Source organism: Trichomycterus rosablanca, chromosome 2 (assembly GCF_030014385.1).
Source record: "Trichomycterus rosablanca isolate fTriRos1 chromosome 2, fTriRos1.hap1, whole genome shotgun sequence".
In the NCBI taxonomy this organism is placed as follows: domain Eukaryota; kingdom Metazoa; phylum Chordata; class Actinopteri; order Siluriformes; family Trichomycteridae; genus Trichomycterus; species Trichomycterus rosablanca.
Genome location: NC_085989.1, coordinates 60,985,655 through 61,010,620, shown reverse-complemented (window position 1 = coordinate 61,010,620; position 24,966 = coordinate 60,985,655). Strand labels below are relative to the sequence as shown.

General features: G+C 38.4%; 1 protein-coding gene and 1 long non-coding RNA gene across 13 annotated transcripts; one reads left to right on the top strand and one right to left on the bottom strand.

Moving 5' to 3' along the window:
• Positions 1 to 1,506: 1,506 nt before the first annotated feature.
• LOC134300159 (uncharacterized) lies at positions 1,507 to 2,400 on the bottom strand. The gene is made up of 2 exons (XR_010007319.1): positions 2,155 to 2,400; positions 1,507 to 1,723 (listed from the first exon to the last, which is right to left on the bottom strand). It is a non-coding gene; the product is annotated as an uncharacterized LOC134300159 (long non-coding RNA).
• Positions 2,401 to 2,572: 172 nt separating this feature from the next.
• On the top strand, positions 2,573 to 16,845 carry LOC134336326 (GTPase IMAP family member 9-like). 12 transcript variants are annotated; one of them, XM_063019095.1, is made up of 7 exons: positions 2,573 to 2,874; positions 4,104 to 4,202; positions 4,830 to 4,895; positions 5,439 to 5,492; positions 5,661 to 5,732; positions 12,774 to 12,902; positions 13,907 to 15,429. In XM_063019095.1, the coding sequence occupies exon 7, from the start codon at positions 13,943 to 13,945 to the stop codon at positions 14,789 to 14,791; it is 849 nt and encodes a 282-aa protein (XP_062875165.1). In that variant the 5' UTR covers positions 2,573 to 2,874; positions 4,104 to 4,202; positions 4,830 to 4,895; positions 5,439 to 5,492; positions 5,661 to 5,732; positions 12,774 to 12,902; positions 13,907 to 13,942; the 3' UTR covers positions 14,792 to 15,429. The 12 variants fall into 12 exon arrangements, with proteins under 12 accessions (XP_062875165.1, XP_062840750.1, XP_062840742.1 ...); XM_063019081.1 differs by lacking the exon at positions 2,573 to 2,874 and adding an exon at positions 3,121 to 3,210 and having other exon boundaries at positions 12,791 to 12,902; XM_063019073.1 differs by lacking the exon at positions 2,573 to 2,874 and adding an exon at positions 3,121 to 3,210 and having other exon boundaries at positions 12,777 to 12,902.
• The last annotated feature ends 8,121 nt before the right edge of the window (positions 16,846 to 24,966 follow it).

The following is a 24,966-nucleotide window of genomic DNA, read 5'->3' as shown; positions in this document are numbered from 1 at the left end:
AGCTGTCAAGAAATCTTTGTGGTTTCCGACCCTTTTTTTTACAGGCGGTTCTGCCATGTCACGCAAGCCTACAGTTTAGTAATTTTTAGAATACGGGAAAACGTGACGGTTACCATTGCAACACATATTGAATAGATGAACCTTGTAACCTTGGCGAGTGGTTAACACAGTGGCGGTTCTGGGTGGGGGTTCTGGTTTATTTTGATGACCCCTGTTCTAGACCATGTGAGGTGGGGGGGGCAGCGGGGGCCAGTGTCCCTGTGACAACCAGCTTGGCCCCCCTACTGCCCCCCTAATTGCGAACTTGCAAACACAGCGACAAAGCTGCACACTAAAGTAACCCACATTTTATTAAGTAATTGGCCCCTCTAACATAGCCTCTGACCCCTGTCTGCCCCCCCCAACCTCACATGGTCTAGAACAGGGGTCATCAAACTACGGCCCGATGCTTTTATTTGACCGGCCCCTTTAACGACAGCAGCAATACATGTTGTCTGGCCACTGTTCATCTTTGAACTTACAGTATTATAACGGGGGAAAAATAACAGTGAAAACAAAAATTGGCCACCCGGAGTCTCAGTAGATTATGCGGCACTGTGTTGCAAAGCAGTTAAGTGGGATTTCATTATGAAAATCCTCGTATCCTGTGTTAATTTCATTAAAACTACAGGCAGTTTCAGGAATCCTTGTCTGAACTGAAGATGTGCTTTACTAAGATCCGCTGGCTGAGTCGGGCGAGTTTTGAAATGTTTTAACGACCTGCTCCTGGAGATCAACGCATTTATGCATCCAAAATCAAAACTCAAGCACATTGTTTAATTTTTATGCTTCTCTTTCCATTGCTCCCCTATCTCAATAAAACATGCACTCAAAGTAACTACCGTTTTCGGGAGCATCTACATCTGTGAGCAGACTTTTTCGAAGTTGAAACACCTTAAATCTCCAACCAGATCCAAACTCACTGATCAACATTTATTAGCTATTATGACTGGCAGTAACAGATATGGAACCTGACGCTTACTGTCTCATCAGGCAAAAGCAGGCTCACAGTTCACACTGATTTTTTTAAGGAAACACTGTATGAGGTAGGATAATGGAAATGATTAAAATAAATAACATTTCTGCATTATTATTATGAACTACAATTATACAAAGCACAAACAATACATCTAGTATACATAGTGAATAGCTTTTTGGGTGTTTTTACAATTTTACCTGCGGAACACTGAAGAACAGTAATCTGGCCCTTTGGTTAAAAAGTTTGAGGACCCCTGGTCTAGAACCTCCACTGGGTTAACAACACTGTCGGGTTAATATTGGACTAACTCAACGTCTTAATTTTAACAACAACCTATTTTACATTATTGGTAAAACCTCATAAACCGTTGTAGCGTCTTTCTCAATAATTTTTCGGGTTGTTATGGCTACTACGCTGTGCACAACTCCACAGAAAAGTGCTTAACTTTAGTGATTTACACATAGACTAAATTCTAGACATCTGTCAGGTATCTTTATATTACCTTTATTTATATACATCAATCTATCCTATATGACTGGTCCTCACTTAAATACTTCCATTTCAATTTAAATTCATACAGCATTTTCAGACATACGTCTTCATCATCATATAATCGCTTTGGCTTCTTCCTCAGCCTCTTTCCACCCTCAATTTCCTGTCCAAGGAAATATGCTTCTTCTGCCACTATTAAATTTGCTTTATCATCTGGGGAAAAACATTTAAAATGATATGTTTAATTCAGTGCAGTTCAGAACTATAACAGCACGTTAAACTAATTACAGTGGTGCCTTGAAACACGACATCAATTGGTTCTGGGAGAGACGTTGAGTATTTTTTCACATAAAGAAAATTATTTTAGGCTAATATAAAATAATGGGGTTGTTTTTGACACTTATACACTGACAATAACACTAGTATAATGTTAAAACACTGACATACAATTTAAAACATGTAAAACGTAAAAAAAAAACATGTAAACAAATTGGCTAAAACAAGTAAAAAAAAAAGCTAAAACATGTAAAAATATGCTAAGACCTGGGTTATTTTAAACTTTCTGAAATGGTCACTCATTATAAATAAAATTTCAGGGATATTATTGGCATTCCTGTGTATTATTATAAGAGTTCATGACTTACCATCGAACTTCAAAGGCTTAGCAGGGCACCTGCCTAACAAACATCTTTTTCCCAATCCTCACTTTCCAGTTTACCACAACCATTTGGCCATCAATGGGATCATCTGTGGTAAGGTTTTTGTGTCCTTCAAATAATTGGGACTCATTTACACTGGTGGCAGGAATATCATCTTCAAAAAAATACACTAGAGCATACTTTGGCAAACCCATGTCGGAGGATAAAATAACTGAAGACTGTAACACTCAATTTGTATTTCGCGCGCAAAAACTGAGGTAAAATCTGTGTGGAGGCAGAGACGATGGATTGAGTTAACGGTCTCAAGTCCAGTGCGCATGCGCGGACCAGGTGCAAACAAAAATCTGAGGAGACCGTAGGTAAAAATTGAAATGGCGTTTGAAGAAGAGGGGTGTGCACAGAATACGCGTAATACAAGGCGCTATATATCTGAATGATAATGTGCCTATTCCACGCACTACAAAACGAAGATATACCGATAGTCATTCTATTTCGCCCATGGATGCAACAAACTCTGCTGAAGTTGCGGCAAGTGATGACCGCGACATTGGAACGGTTTCGCATGAGGAAAAAGAATTTGGCTCGCACAGTCCCATTTTCATGCACGAGGAAGATATTGAAAATGTTGAAGAAGACGATCGGCATGCAATGGATGGGAGACCACATGAGCTGGTCACAGAGTTCATAGATCCTGAACGTGAAAAGGTAAGCTTGAAATTGTTCTGTTTAGTTACACACTGTAAGTCTTAACACTTCATTTAATTAGATATAATGAGTGTGCCTAACTCAGTTTATCAACTTGTTATTAACACTCGTTTTAAATAAATTATCTGTAATTTGTGGTTGAAAACGTTTTCTTACTCAATATTCTTAATTTAAATTCAGTTAAAAAAACACGTTTCTGTATTAACCTAATTTGGACATGCGCACTTCGGACATCTATCTGTCACTAAACGGCAGTTGGAACATTTCTGGACAAGTCGCTGCACGTCGCTTATATAATTGTGGGGATTACCGTGATACTTGTTGAACACTGATTTGGTAAGTAAATTTTATTATTATTTTATCGTAAACTGGTGCACCGTTGTGTTCGTGTAGTCAGCGTCAGGTTTATGTGCTTTGTAGTTGTGAAGAAAGTTAGCGTACAGTTCCATCACGGTGAATGGTTATGTTTAGCACCCAGGTACTTTTATTAGAAACGCCTTATCTGCTGGCCTAAACACTGTCAGAATGACTTATGTTTTAATATATGTTTCCATGAAGATTTATAAATTAATTCCAAATAGTCTGTTTTCTTTCTTTCATAGATGTTCTATTGGTTGCGTGTATATTTATACTAGAGCTATTATCCAATCAGATTTCAGTCGTCAGGTGTTGCCAGGGTCAAAGAAATCTGCCTTAAGGCTTCAAAATCAGTAGCGCGACGCCTCGAGCCTAAAATAAACGGCAATGAAATTGATACAGTAACCAATCAGATTTTGAGTTGGCGTTGCTAAAGGGGTTGCTAAGCGCCTGGCTATGTCCAGGCGCTCAATTACGCTGGCGTTTTAAGTCCTCTGATTGGATGGTTAATGCCAAGTTCACACTACACGACTTTCTGATCTGGGTTTCATACTACAGTACATCATCTATCACTGACTGGAATCACAGTCTCCCAAACTACGTTTTTTTTTTTTTTTTACAAAAACACGTGAGAAGTGACGAGGGGTTTAATGATACCACGTCCAAAAAAGCACATCAACATGTAGCGAGCGTTCAAAGTTTGTGCGCTGATGCTGCGTAATATCAAAGAGGAAAAATAAATGAATCTGAGTGGATTTGGCAACCCGACCAGCATGGATTGCTTTATAGGTTATATATACTATATACTTATATACCTATATACTTCTGGTTTGATGACTATTCATGGTAAATGAACATATGTTTCTTTGCAGGGTACGGTGAGAGATAATATGTTAGCATCTGTTACAGTGGGTGTGCTGACCATTCTGAGTGAAGATAATCCTGAGCTTGGCTTGATCATCAATATTGCTGTAATGTTTTATTCATTCATTTAATAATAAATGTAATATAGCTACATCAACCTTATGAGTGTTCTCAGTTGTGTTGATGCACTTTACGTAACAATAAACAAGTTGATTTAGGTGTTGCACACTCACAATAAATACAATAAAGTATTTTACACTCAAAATTAATTAAGTTGTTTAAGTATTGCTTACTTACAATAAATAAGTTAATTTAAGTATTTTACACTTAATAAAGTTGTTTAAGTATTGCTTACTTACAATAAATAAGTTATTTTTACTGTTTATCTTAAGTTTACTGTACTTGAGCTTACTTAATTTTTCTAAGGCAACGAGTTTGCATATTTTTTTAAGTAAAGCCAACTTATTACATTTTACAGTGCACGGTATTTAAATTAGGTTCAGGTTCTTCATAAGTTTTAAAATGTAATAACCTTACTGAAACTTACTATAAATAATGTTAATCTAAAAATACCAAACGTGAATTTTAAATTGAGATTTTAAATGAAGCTTTAAAAAGCTAAGTACCGCTTCAAACTACCCATTACCACTGCTTTACAAGGCTATGCTAGCTATTCAAAGCATCATGTTTTCTTAAGTATTGTCTGGTTTTTCTCAATTTTTTGTTTAATACAGATGTCTGGTTCTGATGATGACGATGCAGATCTGCGTGAAGGCCAAACTGCTCATGATGATGCCCAAGTTAGTATCACACTACATTGTTTTTCATTATTATTGAGCAATATAAGAGAGTTTTGTTAATTTAAAAAGGAAGATTGGAAGTTATTCTTAAGCATTTTTAAAACTAAAGTGACCACACACATGAGCTAAAACAAGCAGCACGAAAACTAGAAAGCTGCACTGGAAGTGTATAAGATGGCATGAAAAGTTGCTCTAATCGAGTATAAACATGAACTCATAAAAGCTAAATCTTTATATTATTCTTCCTAAATAGAACTTAATTTTGTGTTTGTATGATTTGTGTAAATTCTATTTATTTAAAGTATCCTCCAGGCCACCCAAGGAGGACGGGGCCCTGCTGAGTCTGGTTCCTCTCAAGGTTTCTTCCTGTTTTTAAGGGAGTTTTTCCTGCCACAGTCGCCCTCGGCTTGCTCAATAGGGTTTTTTTGTCTGTTGGTCCTGGATTCTGTAAAGTTGCTTTGAGACAATGTCTATTGTAAAAAGCGCTATATAAATAAATTTGACTTCCCTTAAGTACACATTTTTATTTTTGTTTCAATACAGATGTCTGATTCTGATGAAGACCTTGCAGACCAAATTGCACATAATGATGCACAGGTTAGTATCACACTACCTTGATTTTCATTATTATTTAACAATAATAATGTAATGTTAATTTGAAAAAGAGAGAGAAAAAGCCCTTAAAAACCTTTATAAACATCATTACAAGAAAACATTTTCTCAATTACACTAAGTTTTTATTTCTTTTTTATTTATTTATAATAGATATCTGATACCGATGAAGACCTTGCAGAACCATTTGAAGGCGGTCATGAAAGTGGTCACGATGCTGCTCAGGTTAGTAATGCACCACCTTCTCATAGTCCTCCATTTCATAAGTAGTTACTACCTCAAAATACATATTCCTTGAATATACCCGTATTTACATTTACATTTTCAGCATTTAGCAGACGCTCTTATCCAGAGCGACTTACAGAAGTGCTTCCATAGTGAACATTTCATTTCTCAAGTTTAGGTAAACAACAGTCGAAGAACTCAAATCTGCTAAAACCTGTTAGAAAAACTTGTTTTTATTTTTATTATTTTTTTTTTTTGGAAATGGAAAAGAATGGAACAAAATGTTAGTAAATAAGTACAAGTCAGCTTAAGTGTTTAGTAAAAAGGTGATGAAGGTTTTTAATCGTTTTTTAAAGACAGCAAGAGACTCAGATATTCGGACAGACAGAGGAAGTTCATTCCACCACTTCGGCGCTAGAACAGAGAACAGCCTTGATGCTTGTCTTCCTTTAGTCCTGGATGGGGGCTCAAGTCGAGCGAGACTGGTGGCTCGGAGGTTGCGTGGTACAGAGCGGGGTTTGATTAGGCCACGAAGGTAGCTTGGGGCTGGTCCATTTTTGGCTTTGTAGGCGAGCATCAGTGTTTTAAACTGAATGCGTGCAGCTACAGGAAGCCAGTGAAGAGAACGTAGCAGTGGGGTGATGATGTGGCAGTGTTTGGGTTGGTTAAAAACCAGACGTGCATCTGCATTTTGAATGAGCTGTAAGCGTTTAATCGTGGACATGGGAGCTCCAGCCAGAAGGGAGTTGCAGTAGTCCAACCGTGAGATTACCAGTGATTGCACTAGAATCTGGGTAGCTTCCCTGGAGAGAAATGACAGAATCTTCCTGATGTTGTACAGGAGGAACCGACACGCTCTCGTCATGTTGGCTATATAAGGAGAGAAGGTCAGCTGGTTATCAAGGACAACACCAAGACTTCTTACCTTATCAGATGGTCTGATCTGGGAGTCATCCAGAGAAATGACTAGGTCCTGGGTTGGAGACTGATCTCCAGGAATGAGCAACATCTCGGTCTTGCTGGGATTAAGTTTTAGATGATGTTTAGATGAAATTTACCTTAAAATTAAACACAAAACAAATGATATTCATACCCTTCTAAAAACAGCTGTATGTTTTTTTTGTAGGATTTCTTGCCCATTTTTGAAGGAACAAATTTGACCAGGGCACAGGCAGTCTGTCTTATCACCGCTTTTACTTAAGGCACAAGTTGGCTGGAACTGCTCTGCAGGATTTATTGACACTAATTGATCTTTTGATACCAGGAATTCTTCCATCAACAAAATTCCTGTTTGAGAAAAAGCAGGGTCTAGTATCACAGTTTAAATATGTTTTCTGCTGCATGTCTTGCATTGCCAGAATTCCAGAAAACACTGGGACATGTAAAGAATGTCAGCGACCATTCTCACAAAAGGAGTGCCTAGACAAAGGTAACTTCTGCATTTATCAGAGATGAAGAGAAGGCAAGACGAGATGTTGTGACTCGTGTCACAAATTCTGATTTTTATTTAGAACACTTGAACAATGGAAGAATAACACCACAGGATTTCACTTTGATTTTTAACATAGATGGTGTTCCTTTGTTTAAATCAAGCAAACTGTCCATGACTCCAATTCAGTGTGCCGTCACAGAGGCAAAAAGTATGAGAAAGCATGTTTTCCTTCTTGGTATGTGGCTTGGTTCTGAAAAGCCCAACATAACAGCATTAACTGAGCCTTTTGTAAATGAGTGTTCCAGTCTAAGTGGAGAGGGTTTGACTTGGAGAAATAGTGAGGGTGTGATCAGTACTTCAAAATTTCACCCCTTGGTGTGCACAGCTGATGCAGTTGCACGACCTGTTCTTCGGAACTGCACACAATTTAATGGAAAGTTTGGGTGTGATTGGTGCAAGCATCCTGGAGAGTATGTGCCAAAAGGTGATGGGCATGTGAGATGTTACGCTTTTCAGCCCAGGGTGCAGATTAGGAACAACAGCAACCACATAGAGGAGGCACTAACTGCCAGTCAAACACAGACTGTTGTTAATGGTGTGAAAGTTCCCTCTGTGTTAGGTCTTATGCCTACTTGTGACATTGTCAGGTCATTTGTTCCTGATTATATGCATTCTGTGTTGCTGGGAGTGACACGGTATATTGTCAATCTTTGGTTTGATTCAGCAAATCACAGTATGCCCTGGTACATTGGCCGGGACATTCCAAGAATTGATAAGCGTCTTCTTTCTATCAAAAGTCCACTGGAAATATCCAGACCAGCTAGGTCACTGATGGAACGAAGGTTCTGGAAGGCTTCAGAATGGCAAAGTTTTTTGTTGTATTATTCATTACCTGTTCTGTCTGGCATACTGCCACTGAGGTTTCTGAAGCACTTCTTTCTCCTGAGCTACAGCATTAATACCCTAGTTCAGGAGAAGATAGACAGAAATGTGCTTCCACTGATAGATGTAGCCCTTAACAAATTTGTCATATACATGGAGGAACTGTATGGTAAAGAAAACTGTACATCCAATGTCCATCAACTGACACATCTGGTATCTTCAGTTAAAGATTTTGGCCCTCTTACTGGTGTTTCTGCCTTTGTGTTTGAGTCCAATAATGGTCAGCTGAAAAACATGATTTGTGGCACCAGATATGTTGCATCACAAGTTGTTAATAAATTTCTTCTTATGAAAAATCCTCCAACCATGGCCAGTAACAGTAACTTGGAAATGGCAGGTGAACATGTCAGAAATTATTTTGATAATCTTCTTTCATCCAAACAGCAAAATCTCTTGTCACGTTATGTGTGGGGTGGTGTTGCTCTTGGCAGAGGGAAAAGAAGACATCTGTCTGTAACACAGAGGCTAGCCTTAGAGGAGCTTCTGGGGCAAGAATTTGTTGCTGAAAGTCTGTGCTGTTGCTGTGTTTTATAAAAAAAAAAAAGATTGTTAATGGTCTGGTTCTGCAGACATCTGAATACTGCTCAAAGTTTAAGAGTGACAATTCTATTGTGCATACCAAAGAAGGCAGTTATGGAAAAGTGACAGATCTTGTCATAATGGATGCATGCCATTGTGGTATGCAAGGTGGGTGTCAATGTGATCAAGTAAGTGAAGGGACTGTCATTGCCAAATTGTACACCATCAATTCAGACAAAGTTTTCACTGATCCAGAGACTGGCATAAAACAGTCGAGATTTGTATTGTCAGTTACGCTATCAAATCGTACAGTGGCATTTCGATTGTCTAGTATAGATGCCAAGGGAATAGTGATTACTGTTGGACACTCCATGTACATTTCTTCTTTAATTAGAAATGAGGAAATTAATTAGATTTTGATTCTTTAGACACCAATGTTACAACCCCAATTCCAATTAAGTTGGGACGTTTTGTAAAACATGAATAAAAACAGAATACGATGATTTGCAAATCCTTTTCAACCCATATTCAATTGAATACACTACAAAGACAAGTTATTTAATGTTCAAACGGATAAACTTTATTGTTTTTTGCAAATATTCACTCATTTTGAATTTGATGCCTGCAACACGTTCCAAAGAAGTTGGGACGGGGCAAGTTTACCACTGTGTTACATCACCTTTCCTTTTAACAACACTCAGTAAGCGTTTGGGAACTGAGGACACTAATTGTTGAAGCTTTGTAGGTGGAATTCTTTCTCATTCTTGCTTGATGTACAACTTCAGTTGCTCAACAGTCCGGGGTCTCCGTTGTCGTATTTTGCGCTGTTTCCAATGAACCTGTTCACCTGTGGAATGTTCCAAACAGGTGATTTTTGAGCATTCCTCAACTTTCCCAGTCTTTTGTTGCCTCTGTCCCAACGTCTTTGGAACGTTTTGCAGGCATTTTGTAATTAACTTGCATACACTTACATCCCTCACTCACATACTTTCAATAAATAAAAATAAATAAATACATAAATATTTCATACATTTATATTATTTTGTCTTTCATATTTGTTTCTTGTCATTTATTGTAAACTTCACTGTAAACATTAAACATCATAGGTGACTGGTGAGGTGAGTTAAATTGTAAACTTAATACACAAGAGGCCTAAAACTATCAAAACTCAATTTCACAGTTCAACAAAATCATGTTTACAGTTAAACTGTAAACTTCACAGTCCATATTATTAAACACTGGGAAAGGTTACCATGAACTTCATAGTAACATGAGAGTTCACAGTTGTATTCATGGTCGAACTGTAAAGGTGACAGTAGAACTATGAACTATTAAGGTTCAACTGTAAACTTAACAGTTTTACTGTAAACTTCACAGTCAATATTAAACACTGAAAAGGTTAGAATGAACTTTATAGTAACATGAGAGTTCACAGTTGTATTCATGGTCAAACTGTAACAATGACAGTAGAACTGTGAACTATTATGGTGTAACTGTAAACAACAGTTTTACTGTAAAACTTCACAGTACATTTTTTCCTGGGTTGCCAAGCCCGGTTTTTGTCCCTATTCACTTCCATTCCTTTTTTGACAGTTTGAGATATCAACGCCATTCCAACTTTATATGGTACAGCTTATTAATGACACCCCGACCTGGATAAAGCATTGGGACATGGGCACTTGCTCACCCGCTGCACTGCAATCACACTCGCATTCTCTGCAGGAAATGCACATCTCTAGTTATTTTTATTATTTATTTATTTTATTCTAATGTATTCATTTATTTATTTTATCTATTATAGGGGGGGGGGGGTGCTGTTGAAGTAGGTCCAACTGGGAATTAGGGAGGGGTTTTGTGATGTGACAACTTATAATAATTTTGTAAAAATATGTAAACGCTACACTGTGGTTGTTTAATTTGTGTCCTGTCTTTGTCACATGTACTGCAAAACCTTAATTAAAAGAATGTTCAAAAAACATTACGACAACACAAAATGCTTTCTTAGCAGTTCAACTGGTGCAGTAAAAGTTGTGTGTAATAAAGTTCATTACTGAGTGAAGATGTTCAGCATTTATTAGCTCATCTTGTACTTAGTTTTTGTTGCTTGTCGCTTGTCAGTTCTGTTCTAATTATTTGTTCCTTATTCCATGTTTTTTGTAGCTATAGATAAAATCTGTGTGATCTATAGTTCCCATACTGGGATTATATTCAACAGTGTAAGATAAATCATGGAGGCAAAACCTTAGATGATGTTCCTCATAGAGGCTTAACATATTATTCACTACAAAAAGTTTTGTATACTGGCTCATATAGAATGTCAATAAAATCCTAATAAATAAATTTAAGATAAATGTCTGAGATACAGAACAATGGATCTATCGAGATCTGCTTCCTATAGTTCATAATAATATAAATGTATTGAGATGTTCTATCACTATTTATAATAAGAGATATACCGATCCACATGCACCAACCCTTATGCAAATTAGGCGATGGCATCATTTAGCGATTTTTAGGACAGCCAATAGCAACTTTCCTTACTGAGGAGTTGGCAACACTGGCTCAGTAATCTAGTTCAAGGCCGACTTTCCACACATAACTTGTGTGTGTGTGTGTGTGTATGGGTGTGTGTGTGTGTGTGTGTGTGTGTGTGTGTGTGTGTGTGTGTGTTTGTGTTTGTGTGTGTGTGTGTGTGTGTGTGTGTGTGTATCAGTCTTTGGAATTCTGAAACCTTCAAATGTCTCTTCTACCCTGCTAATTAAATACACTCTAAGCCCAAATAAGTTCAATCTACTTAAAAAATTTGAGGAAACCGGTTGCTTTTAAAAAGTTATGTAATGTATAATAAAAACTTGAGTTAGCATAACTTAAAACATTAAGTTATTACACCTAAAAGGCAAGTTGATTAAACTTTATTTTTTTTGTTATACCAACTGCTATTCCCAATAATTCTACTTATTATCTTGAGCTCAATGGAAAAATATTAATTTCTTCTTAGTTTTCATGTTAATTACATTTTAAATATCAATATTACAAATGTTTATAGAAAAACAGACAGAATAATAAAGTTATTTTTCTTTATTTCAGTTCAGAAGTATTTACTTAAAATTCAACATGACAAGAAAACATCTTAAAACTGTACAAACTGTATATAAAGTTCTGATGAAACACAAACAGCTCCTCACAGTAACCATGATCCTGAACTCAGTTCCACACAGTGAGCTGATTTCATAACGTTTGGCTGCAGCTCTCTAAAACAAAACAAAGAACCAAAGAAACAGAAATATTAATATCAACATTAATACCGTTCATTTAAGGATTAAAATAAAGCAGGCCAGCACACTCTTTGCTTCATATGAAGGCTAGAATGCTAGCTTGTAGCCTAAACACGGCAAATAAAGCAGCGCTGTTTGATTATTTATTTAGTGTCAACATTAAGATCATTTATTTTTAACCAAATTGTTAATTAAAGTAAAACACTTACCAACATTAGACAGAAGATAAAAAAGCCCCATCAGACTGGTGTACATGCTACTCAAAAATAGCATCATGAGGAAGAAAAAAAGGTTCCACTTCACAAAAGACATTTGAGGAAGACAAGTTTACTTTTACAAAAAGCCTTAAATGAAAAGTAAAAAGTAATTAGCAACAACAGGTTACAAAAGTTAAAACAAATGGCTGCCCAAACACATGAAAATCATTTTTGCCTGATTCACCAACAGCAAGCTAAAAAAAGGCGACTTACATGTAAATGTTGAACGTTTTTCTGCTTAATTACCTTAAATTTACTTTTTTAAGTTAATCTGATAGAAAAGTAATTTATAAAGTCCGGGCTTACAGCGTAAGAAAGCAAAAACTTACGAGTTAAATGCAAATAACTAATAAAATATAACATTTCCAGTCACACTCCTTGGTTAGAAGTCTTGTTTAGTCTTGTACCTGTTCAGAATAGTTTAGTCATGTTGTGTGTGTTTAGATTAACATTAGCATTTAGCTTAGGTCGTGTGTTAGTTGTCTATTGTTTGAAATAAATGTTAGAAACATCTGTGTGTGTGTGTCTCCGCCCGTCTCTCGTCATATATAGTCCAGTGGTTTACAGTAGGTGGAGTTCAGGAGAAACAGAAAATTTTACTACATTTACATTTCAGCAGACACCTTTATCTAGGGCCCAACAGCAGCAACCTAGCAGTGGTGGGGCTTGAACCAGCAACCTTTGGATAACTAGTCATGTGTCTTAACCACTAGGCTACGGCTTGAACTACACAACTCAATCAGAGGTGAGTAAATTTATATCACATTTTATTTTATAAAACTGTAGCTGTTAAGCTTTTACTTTAAATGTACTTTACAAACACAAACACATTATTGTATTATATACATTATACATTATATAACCATGATGCACTTGAGGAATAAAGGAAAAACGTTTATCTAGTTTATGTATCACATATATTTTTTTTTATTTTCTTTATTCTAATAAAATAAAGGTATATGTTTTATATATTTAGATATAATTGTATACATATATAAGTATAAATAGAAGAACTGGAGAGGAATTAACATTAATAATAAAAAAATATATTGAGTTTTAATCCTAAATAAATTCAGTTTTACAGTTTGTAATATAAAAATCATAAGAATAAATATTACATGTAAACATATAAAGCACATAAATAATAATATATATGGTGGTAGTTCTGTTTTCATTACTTTAAATTAAACGCTAAAAAGCCAAATTGCTCCAAGTCTTTGTAAATATGTTTTACTTTTCATATCTTTATATTCTGTCATTAATGTAAATATATTAACACTATACTGCTCTGATGGGTGTACACATGTGATAGTTTGTGTTTGTTACCACTTTTAAATATTTATTTTATTAATATTGTGCATGACTGTTGCTGTGCTAACAAACTGAGGCAATGTGCTAACAGCATAACAACCAAACATACACAACTTTATTTTAACTCTATTAAAAGTGTTGAGATGTTAAAAACTTAAACAGCAGCATGAAGTTACATTCCTGAGTCTATAAACTCTGTTTTACTGTGAAAACACAGTAAAACATTCTGAAAACATTCTGATTCATTATTGTACTTTAGGTTCATGTAGAACAACAAACTAATAAATTCTGTTAAAATGAATCACAGTTTATTAAATTATATCAGTTTTTATAATTAAACAGACCCATTTAATTGGTGATTAGTGAAATAATAATATATTAAATTGTGTGTGTGTGTAACGTTATAAGTGTGTAACTGGTTTTCTGTGGTACTAACAGGATCCAGTAAGAGATCCAGAGATCAGATCTGCTGAGATGAACCAGGAGGAACGGTGGATCGTGCTGCTGGGGAGGACTGGTGTTGGGAAGAGCTCAACAGGAAACACCATCCTGGGAATGAATGCATTCAGATCAGAACGTTCTTTATATTCTGTAACAAAACACAGTGAAAGTGCAGAAACTGTGACAGGAAACCGTGTACGTGTGGTTGATACACCAGGATTCTTTGACACAAGATCACTGACACTAGATCAGTTAGCGGTGGAGTTGTACAGGAGTGTTTATCTCTCACAACCAGGAGTTCATGCTTTCATTCTGGTTTTCAGGTTTGATCATTTCACAAAACAGGAAGTAGAAATAATTAGGCGCTTACAGAAGGTTTTTGGTGAGCAGGTTACAGATCACATGATCGTTTTGTTTACTCATGCTGAGGGTGTAAGAAAGGAAATTATACATCAGGAAATAAGCAGGAATAAAGATCTCAGAAGGGTTTTAGATCAGTGTGGAGGAAGATTTCACATCTTTAATAATAATGCAGAACCACAGAACAGACAGCAGGTCACTGAACTTCTGCAGAAGATAGACAAGATTGTGCAGTGGAATGAAGAAGGATTCTACACTAATGAGGTGTATGAGGGAGCACAGCGCTTAACCTGGCATGAATTATGGGAGAAATACAAATTATCCTTTTTCATTGGAGCTAATGTTCTAGCTATAGGTGTGCTGATGCGAACAGCAGTTATGAAGAGGGTGGCATCATTATTCAGATTATACTTTTCTACTGCAGCTCGTGTTCTAGCTGGATCTGGATCTGTGATGATACCAGTAGCAGCAGCAGTTATTATGGGGGTGGTGTCAGTGATAATGGGATCATTTAGGTGGTAACTGGGATTTAGGAAGGAAGTGGTTTGTGGTGCTTCATTGGGAGCAGCAACAGGAGGTGAACAAGACTCATAAATATGTGATTAAATGATTAAATATTACAAATATAAACGGTCATACTAACAAACATTGTTACTAGTTTAAATACTTATTTTGTTCAAGCTTTTAAACAGTGATAGCTCAGTGGTTAAGGTACTGGACTAGTAAACAGAAGGTTGCCGGTTCAAGCCCCACCACCACCAAGTTGCCACTCTTGGGTCCCTGAGCAAGGCCCTTAACCCTCAACTACGCATCGTGTTCAGCTCGTTGTGTAAGTCGCTTTGGATAAAAACGTATGCTGAAAATGTAATCACACTTTAATCTGACAATCATTTAATCATTTGTTTTACTGCTTACATGGGAATGTTTCCTGCATTTTTATTTATGATTTAATTATTTACACAATGGTTTTATTTAATAAAATGAAGTGAACCCTTTTATTAATTCATTAAAGATCTTGAAGCAGAATTAATTTTATTGGCCGTGTTTGTGTGTTGGTGTCTGTTACTGCAGTCTATCAATCCACTTCTTCTGTCTGCTGTAACCAACGTTTTTATTTGACTTGTCACCACCACTTACTTTTACTTCATTTACACACTTTGTTCTTGTAATAAAACTTGATCTTGTATAAAAATACAATCTTGTGTGTTGCTGTTCTTTTTAAAATCCCAGCTGGTAGGAGAAATCAAAGCAGAAAAGTTAAAGTCATCAGAAACTGGACCTGACAAAATCAAACAGCACCTATAAGTTTCTCCTTGGACACCATGCCACCAACTAAAAATTACAATTAAAAAATCAAATATTAGTCTTTAAAGGATTACAGAGCCTCAGAGTCTTTACCAAACCACAGTAAAAGATTTCATACTAGAGGAACCTTGGAACATTTTACTCTGACCAGCCTGCTGATGCAAACACAAAAGCTTAGTGACAAATAAAATAACAGAAGAAGAAGATGTAAAAAGCTGCATGTTTATGTTTATCCTGTGTTCATTTACCCAGATTTACCCACTTACTACAGTTACACCAATAAAAAACAACACAGTGGCACCTAAACAATGGAACTGAGTGAAGGTTTTGATGTTACCTAGTAAAAGTTCTGACTAGACCTGAAAGTGGGAGATAAAAGTGGAGCTTCGATTCCTTTACAGTAACACGAGAGATTCAGATCAAATGATAGAAAGTGTTTAGTTACAGTGAAATAATAAAGTGACTGAAAGAGCTCAATAATAAACTTTATATCTGTCCTATCATTTATGGAAAATTCAGCTCATATACAACCCCAAATCAGAAAAAGTTGTGACGTGTTGTTGATAACAGTCTGGATCATTTTTGTCTTTGGTCCAGATCATACAGTGTTCACGACATTTCCACTGTGTGATGGTCCATCCTAGATGTCTCCGAGCCCAGAGAAGTGGATGCCGCTTCTAGACATGGTTAACATAAGGCTTCTTTTTTACACAGTAAAGTGTTAAGTATCATGTGTGCAGTAACTCTGTATTGTAGAGCTGATAAAGGTTTGATAAACTAATCCCTCACCCATGTGCTTATATCAGCTAGTGTTGAGTGGAGGTTCTTGATGGCGTCTGAGGGATGGAAGATCACAAGCGTTCAGATTAAGCTGCACCCTCCACCTTTACACACTGAAATTCCTCCTGATTCCTTGAATGGTTTAATGATATTCTGCACTGTAGAGGGAGAACATGCAATTCCCTTCCAATCTTTCTTTGAGGTTCATTGTTTTAAACATTTCAATCTTTTCCTCACACATTTGTGGACAAACTGGATCCTCTGATCATCTTTACTCATCAGAGACTCTCAGCCTTTCCTTGATGCTGCTTTTGTACCAAACCATGATTACAATCACCTGTTCACATCACCTGTTTAACATCACATCATTATTTAGTTTATCACCTCATTACTAGCTCTAAATCTCCCCCGTCCCAACTTTTTTTGGAATGTGTTGCAGGTCTGAAATGCAGGAATGGATGTTTATTAATGAATGAAATGAAGTTGAGCAGATAAAAGATGAAATATCTCAGCTTCATCCTGTCTGACATCAAATAAAAGTAAAAATTAATGTAGGAAACTCTGTGTTTTTATTATTATTTACATTATCCATCCTGTCTCAACTTTTTCTGATTTGGGGTTGTAAAAGTTTTACCTGAACATGTAAATATTTTGGGAGTTGGGAGGTAAAACATTGTAGGGAGTGGAGTTCTGCTGCTTTACATTGTTGTCTCATGATGGAAAATTCAAATGTGATATTTACATCTTCTCTGCAGGGCTGAGATTGTTTTTCTTTATAGTTACAAAAGTTTGTAGAAAAGTGAATTTACTGCCATCTCTCTCTGGGCTAATTAGTTGCAGTAAGTGGCTGGCCCTCAAAAATGTTACCAAGAAAGAAGTGATGATTTGTGATAAAAAAAAAATCACAAAAGAACCCAGAGGAACATCTAAAGAACTGCAGGCCTCACCATCACCTATATGATTCCACAATAATAAAGACACTGGGCAAAATAAATGTATCAGTGGGAGAGCTGCAAGGCGCAAACCATTGATGACCAAAAAGAATACAAAAGCTCATCTTTCATTTGCCAAAAAACTAGATGACCATCAATGCTTTTAGATGGAACTTTTTGGAACACAGTGTAAAGCTACCATTCAACCATGCGAGCATCATACCCACAGTCAAGTGTGGTGGTGGTAGTGTGATGGTCTGGGGCTGCTTGCTTCTGCAGTATCTGGACAACTTGTCATAACTATCATAAATGGAACCATGAATTCTCTTCTCGTCCAGAACATCCTGAAGGAGAATGTCCGCCTGTTAGTTTGTCTTAAAGATCAGGTGCATTTGGGTTCTGCAGCAGACTGATGAAGATCCGAAGCACTCAAGCAAGTCCACCTCTGAAAGGCTCAAAAAACCTACATTATAGGTTTGGAGGGGCTGAGTTACAGTCCTGACTTTAATCACTGTGAGATTCTGAGGGAAGATCTAAACAGACAGTTCATGTTAAGAAGAAACGGCAATAAGAGTAGGCCAGAATTCCTCCACAGCATCACAAATGATCACAAATGTTAGCTTGTACCTGTTACTGCCAAGGGTGGAAACACCAGTTTAAGTTCAGGGGGTTGATTACTTTTTCACATGGGTGATAATTGGGTTTGAAAAAAAAATAACTGTAATGAATGGTGAATGAAAAGCTGCAGTTTGTGATTATACAACCCCAAATCAGACAAAGTTGGAACAGGATGGAAAATGTAAATAATAAAAACACAGAGTTTCTTACACTGACTTTGACTTTCATCTTTTATCTGCTCAACTTCATTTCATTTATTAATAAACATCTATTCCTGCATTTCAGACCTGCAGCACATTCCAAACAAAGTTGGGACAGGGCAATTTAGGGCCCTCAGAAGGCGCCGCATCAAGAACCTCCACTCAACACTATAGCTGATAAAAGCACATGGGTGAGGGATTAGTTTATCAAACCTTTATCAGCTCTACAATACAGAGTTACTGCACAAATCATACTTAACACTTTACTGTGCAAAAAAGAAGACTTATGTTAACCATGTCCAGAAGTGGCGTCGACTTCCTTGGGCTCGGAGGCATCTAGGATGGACCCTCACACAGTGGAAACTTGTGTTGTGGTCAGATGAATCAGCATTCCAGGTCTTTTTTGGAAGAAATATGCAACATATGCTGCCTTCAATGGATGTTTATTAATAAATGAAATGAAGTTGAGCAGATAAAAGATGAAATATTTCAGCTTCATCCTGTCTGACATCAAATAAAAGTCAAAGTCAGTGTAAGAAACTCTGTGTTTTTTTTATTATTTACATTTTCCATGCTGTCCAAACTTGGGCTTGGGGTTGTAGTTTAAAGAGCATACATTTTTTAATATGATAAATAAGCACAAATAGAAGAAGTCAGAAAAAGGAGGCAATTACTTGTTCACTGGACTGTATTTACTATGGAGTAAATACTATGTAATGGAGTGCTTGTGTCTTCCATTGTGTTCATTTGTATTCCTGAGTAAGGTAGGCTTCTGGTTGAAGTAAATTCTTTGCTGTAACTTGTTTTAGAATCTATCTCTGTAACTTTGACTATTAACATGCTTAACTGTGCTAGAATTTATCTATTTGTAAGAAACTAAAGCTAGTATGTTGCTGCATTAATCTGTGTTTTGCTATCTAACTTTTACTACTAATTTAAACTAAACTGACTTTGGGTAAGTACTATCAGTCTCTGACATTGTTTCATTTACCAAACTTTTCTCAGCATGTGCTACTCAATTATTCCTGTGCTCATATCTCACAGACCCTGCAGACATCAGAAGTCACATTACAGGAGCAGCAACGCCAGCAACCTCATCTACCCCAAACTGTTGCAACAGTCTCAAACAGTGGTGGTAGGTGGGGTCTGGAACTGTCAATCAGCCGTCCAAAAAGCTAACTTCATCTCAGCTTTTGCACTTTCTCACAGCCTTGACTTCCTGGCACTGACTGAGACGTGGATCACCACCGAGAACTCAGCAACACCAGCAGCCTTATTTTCTGCCTACACCTTCTCTCATACACCGAGAGGATCTGGCAGGGGTGGTGGTACAGGTTTGCTCCTGACCAGGAAATGGCAATTCACTACTGTGAATGTTTCTCACCTTAACATTTCATCCTTTGAATTTCATGCTATTACTGTTACTTTTCCGATTACTCTTCATATCATTGTCATCTACAGACCACCTGGCGCACTGGGAGACTTCATAGAAGAGCTGGATGTTCTTCTGAGTTTCTTCCCTTCAGATGGAACTCCTCTGACTCTTCTTGGTGACTTTAATCTCCCTACACTTCAGTCCTCCTGTCTTCTTCCTCTTCTTTCATCTTTCGACCTCTTTAACCACAGCCCTCCGACACACAAAGGAGGCAATCTTCTGGACCTGGTCTTCAGCCGTCCAGCTTCTGTTCTGGACCTCACTGTCACCCCACTTCACCTCTCTGACCATCACTTTGTGTCCTTCTCTCTCTATCTCCCAACTCTTTCTACCTCCAACCACCCTTACAACACGCCCCAATCTTCACTCTTTATCTTCCTCCTTGCTGCTCTCCAACATCCTAACTTCACTACCTAACCCTGACATGCTTGCTACCCTTCCACTCAACTCTGCAACTAATACTCTACTCTCTTCTCTTTCAACATCCCTCGATCAGCTCTGTCCTCTTACCCTCAAATGAGGAAAACCTTCTCACCCTGCTCCTTGGCTTTCAGATGCATTGCGCAGCAACAGAAGAGAATTAAGGGCAGCTGAGAGAAAGTGGAGGAAATCTAAGCTCAGTGTTGATCTCCACTCCTACCACGATCTGCTGTCCAGGTTCTCATCTGACGTGACTGCTGCAAAAACATCTTTCTACAAAGCCAAGCTTGAACAATCTGCTGCTGACCCACGTAAGCTTCATGCTATCTTTTCCTCTCTTCTGAACCCTCCTCCTCCTCCCCCATCTACCTCTCTCACTGCTACTGACTTTGCAACATTCTTTCAGGACAAGATTGACAAAATCAATCAATCCTTCTCTCCGACTGACCCACTTTCAACTGACCCTCAACCCACCAACACACTCATCCCGGCTTCACTAGACCTGGACAGCAGATTGTGGTAGGAGTGGAGATTTCCTCCACTTTCTCTCAGCTACCCTTAATTATCTTCTGTTTCTGCGCAATGCATCTGAAGGCTCAGGTCATTCCCCTTCTTAAGAAACCTACACTAGACACTACAGACATTAACAACTACAGACCTGTTTCACTGCTCTCTTCTCTATCCAAAATTCTTGAACGTGCTGTCTATAACCAACTATCTGCCTTTCTTACTCAGAATGACCTCCACGATCCGTACCAGTCTGGCTTCAAGGCAGCGCATTCTACGGAAACAGCACTTGTAGCTGTTACTGAGAAGCTTCCTGCAGCCAAAGCAGCCAAACTGTCATCTGTCCTTATTCTTCTTGACCTCTCTGCAGCCTTCGACACAGTGAATCACAGCATTCTCCTGACCACTCTCTCCAACCTTGGAGTAAGAGGTTCAGCATGGCAATGGATGGCCTCCTACCTCGAAGGGCGCTCCTACCAAGTGCCATGGAGGGCATCCATGTCTCCCCCATGGACACTCTCAACCGGTGTTCCTCAGGGCTCTGTACTTGGCCCACTTCTTTTCTCTATCTACACCCGCTCTCTGGGTAAGGTCATAATCTCCCATGGCTTCTCCTACCACTCCTATGCAGATGACACTCAGCTCATTCTGTCATTTCCTCCTTCAGACACACAAGTCTCAGCTCGCATCTCAGCATGTCTGCGAGATATCCCACAATGGATGTCAGCTCATCATCTAAAACTTAATCCCAGCAAGACAGAGATGTTGCTCATTCCTGGAGATCAATCTCCAACCCAGGACCTGGTCATCTCTCTTGATAACTCCCAGATCAGACCATCTGATAAGATAAGAAGCCTTGGTGTTGTTTTGTACAACATCAGGAAGATTCGACCATTTCTCTCCAGGGAAGCTGCTCAGATTCTGGTCCAGTCACTTGTAATCTCACGGTTGGGCGACGGTTGGGCGCCCTCCTGGCAGGAGCTCCCATGTCCACTATTAAACCCTTACAGCTCATTCAAAATGCAGCTGCCCGTCTGTTTTTTAACCAGCCCAAAACACTGCCACATCACCCCATTGCTGCCTCATCATCACCCCACTGCTGCCATATCGTCACCCCAATGCTGCCACATCACCCCACTGCTGCCACATCACCCCACTGCTGCCACATCATCACCCCACTGCTGCCACATCATCACCCCACTGCTGCCACATCATCACCCCACTGCTGCCTCATCATCACCCCACTGCTGCGACATCACCCCACTGCTGCCACATCATCACCCCACTGCTGCCTCATCACCCCACTGCTGCCTCATCATCACCCCACTGCTGCGTTCTCTTCACTGGCTTCCTGTATTACATTTACATTTTCTGCATTTAGCAGACACTCTTATCCAGAGCGACTTACAGAAGTGCTTCCATAGTAGCACTTCTGTATCTGCACACATTCAGTTTAAAACACTGATGCTCACCTACAAAGCCAAAAATGGAGCAGCCCCAAGCTACCTTCATGGTCTAATCAAACCCCGCTCTGTACCGCGCAACCTTCGAGCCACTAGTCTCGCTCGACTTGATCCTCCAACCAGGACTAAAGGAAGACGAGCATCAAGGCTCTTCTCTGTTCTAGCACCCAAGTGGTGGAATGAACTTCCTCTGTCTGTCAGAACATCTGAGTCTCTTGATGTCTTTAAAACAACCTTCATCACCTTTTTACTGAACACTTCAGCTGATTTGTACTTATTTACTAACATTTTTCTTCCATTTCCAAAAAAAAAAAAAAAAAAACACTTCGGTTCTAACAGGTTTCAGCAGATTTGTGTTCTTCGACTGTTGTTTACTAAAACTTGAGAAATGAAATGTTTACTATGGAAGCACTTCTGTAAGTCGCTCTGGATAAGAACGTCTGCTAAAGAGCGTCTTAGGGACAGTGGGAGCCTAGTGGGTGGAGCTTTGGGCTATCAACCGGAAGATTGGTGGTTCAAATTCAGGCTCTGCCACTGTTGGGTCCTTGAGCAAGGCCCTTAACCCTGTCTGCTCCAGGGGCGCCGTAAGGGGGCTGACCCTGCGCTCTGACCCCAACTTCTAAAACAAGCTGGGATATGCGAAAAAAGAATTTCATTGTACTGTACACCTGTATATGTATATATGACAAATAAAGTACATCTATCTATCTATCTATCTATCTATCTATCTATCTATCTATCTATCTATCTATCTATCTATCTATCTAACTAACTTTCTAATGTAAAATGAAAATGTTGATGCAGATGATAAAGTATAAACACATTTAGTAATAACATTAAATGACAAAGCAACTAAATAAGATAAAGTAATAGTATAGAATAAGAACATTAAGAAAGTGAAAGTAAAACATGATGTGCTCTACAGTGTAATAATTGTTCTTACAGCTTCATCTAGCGGTTAAACTATGTAACTGCAGCTCTCCTGTACTTACATTATTGTCGCAGAATTATTCTGTCTATTTGGTCCTGAGGCCCTCACACATTCAAAGGGCCCCTCATGTCTGTTCAATCTCATTTTACAACCCCAAAGAGAAGCTCCAGCTTCTTCCCCCACACTTAAAAGCATCCTGCACCTCCACCATCCCCCATTTATCACCCCAAAAGTCATGAGTGTCACAGCACAGAACAACTCTGTTCTTTCCTCTCACAACTTCTTTTACAATCTTTCTGTGTAAAGAGGCACCAGAGGCTGGTACCAGAAGAATAACGTGTAATGGTGCTCGTCCAGTGGTGGATTAGAACCCAGAACCTCTGTACACTTTATGGGGTGAGCCACCAGACTGGTTAGAATTAGAACCAAATGCTTAGTGGTCTGATCATGAAACAGATTATTAAAGTTAGAAACAAAGACTTTCTGAGTGGGACTCGAACCCAGGTCATTCCATTACTAACTGAGCACTCTACCACTCATCCAAGCAGGCTCTATAGAAGGTGCCTTAACTTAGGTGGATTAAAGAGCAATAGACTCAAGAGAGGTTTTAAACAAAGAGAAATACAAAAACCCACCCGCTTTGGGGGAATGTTTGAGGGGGAAACTGAGAACAAAGACTGTGAGGGGAAACACTGAGCAGCTCCAGTTTCATGAGGAAAAGAGGAAATTATAACAAAAGCTTCTCCACCAGAAGAGCAGAACTACACCAGATCAACTAAAAGAAGAAACCATTTATTTATTTATTATTTTCTTCTTCTTCTGTAAGAGAGAGAAACCTTAAGTGAGAGAAGAGAGAAGGAAGGTGAGAGTGAAATCTCTCAGTCCTCTACCCACAATACCCTCTGCCTGTGTTTGCTCAGCGTGAGACAAAGACCCAGCAAGTTCTGACTGCTGTTTGCTTCTCTTTATAGACCTGTGTAGGTGTTGTGCTTTAGACCTAATTGCCGGCTCACTGTTGACCCCTAGTGGCCGGAGTCTTACTAGCCCCAGGAGCGACCCTTACATAAAGACCAGTTACTTCCTCCAATTCTGTATGTAAATCAAGCATCCTTCACTTCAGAGACAATTTACACAGCAAAGACAATTTACTTCTCTTAACCACACACACACACACACACACACACACACACACACACACACACACACACACACACACACACACACACACACACACACACACACAAATCTGGAATTCCAGTGACCTGAATCAGGATCAGATTGCTGCAGTATTAGTACTTTTATGTATCGTTTCTATATTAATACTGTGTGTGAGTGGAGATGTAGTGTTAGGAATGATGTTATACCAATATCCTGTACACAAGTCTAAAGAACATCTGTACTGCATGCTTACATCACATCTGTATTGATTTCTGTGTATTAGAGCTGTTTAATCTATATAATCAGTATTTATATTTAGTTCTGTTATTATGTTAGTGATATTAAGAGTTCACTTTTACAATCAGATCAGTTTGTTTTGTGAGGCAACTTTTTTTTTTTGTCTAAATTAAGCTTTTAGCGTCATTTACTGACCACAAGGGGTTAACTTATCAGTTTTCCAGTTTAGTGTTTTTTAGGAAGAAGTCTTTTCAGCAGGTTTAGAGCTCCTCCAGGGTTCATGCAGCTCACTCAGAAGAGTTAAACAGGTTACACAACTCTTTGTTCAGTCCACCGTTCATGTTTTTACAAGTTTGGACTCTACTTGAATTTTCTGTGTCAGATCTTTGTTCACACACCGTGCTCTGATTTACCCACAATGTTGTTCTCCTGTTAGATATGATGGTGATCTGCACTGTCCACAACTCACTAATGCACTTTATCCCAGACTGGACTGAATAATGAAGAATTAAAAATCAAATTTATTCAGTGTAACCTCTTACCTTAGGTCGTGTGTTAGTGTGTCTTGTCTGCTGTTTGAAATAAATGTTAGAAACATCTGTGTGTGTGTGTTTGTGTGTGTGTGTGTGTGTGTGTGTGTGTGTGTCTTCGCCCGTCTCTCATCATGTATAGCAGTAGTTACAGTAGGTGGAGTTCAGGCTGCTTTCAGAA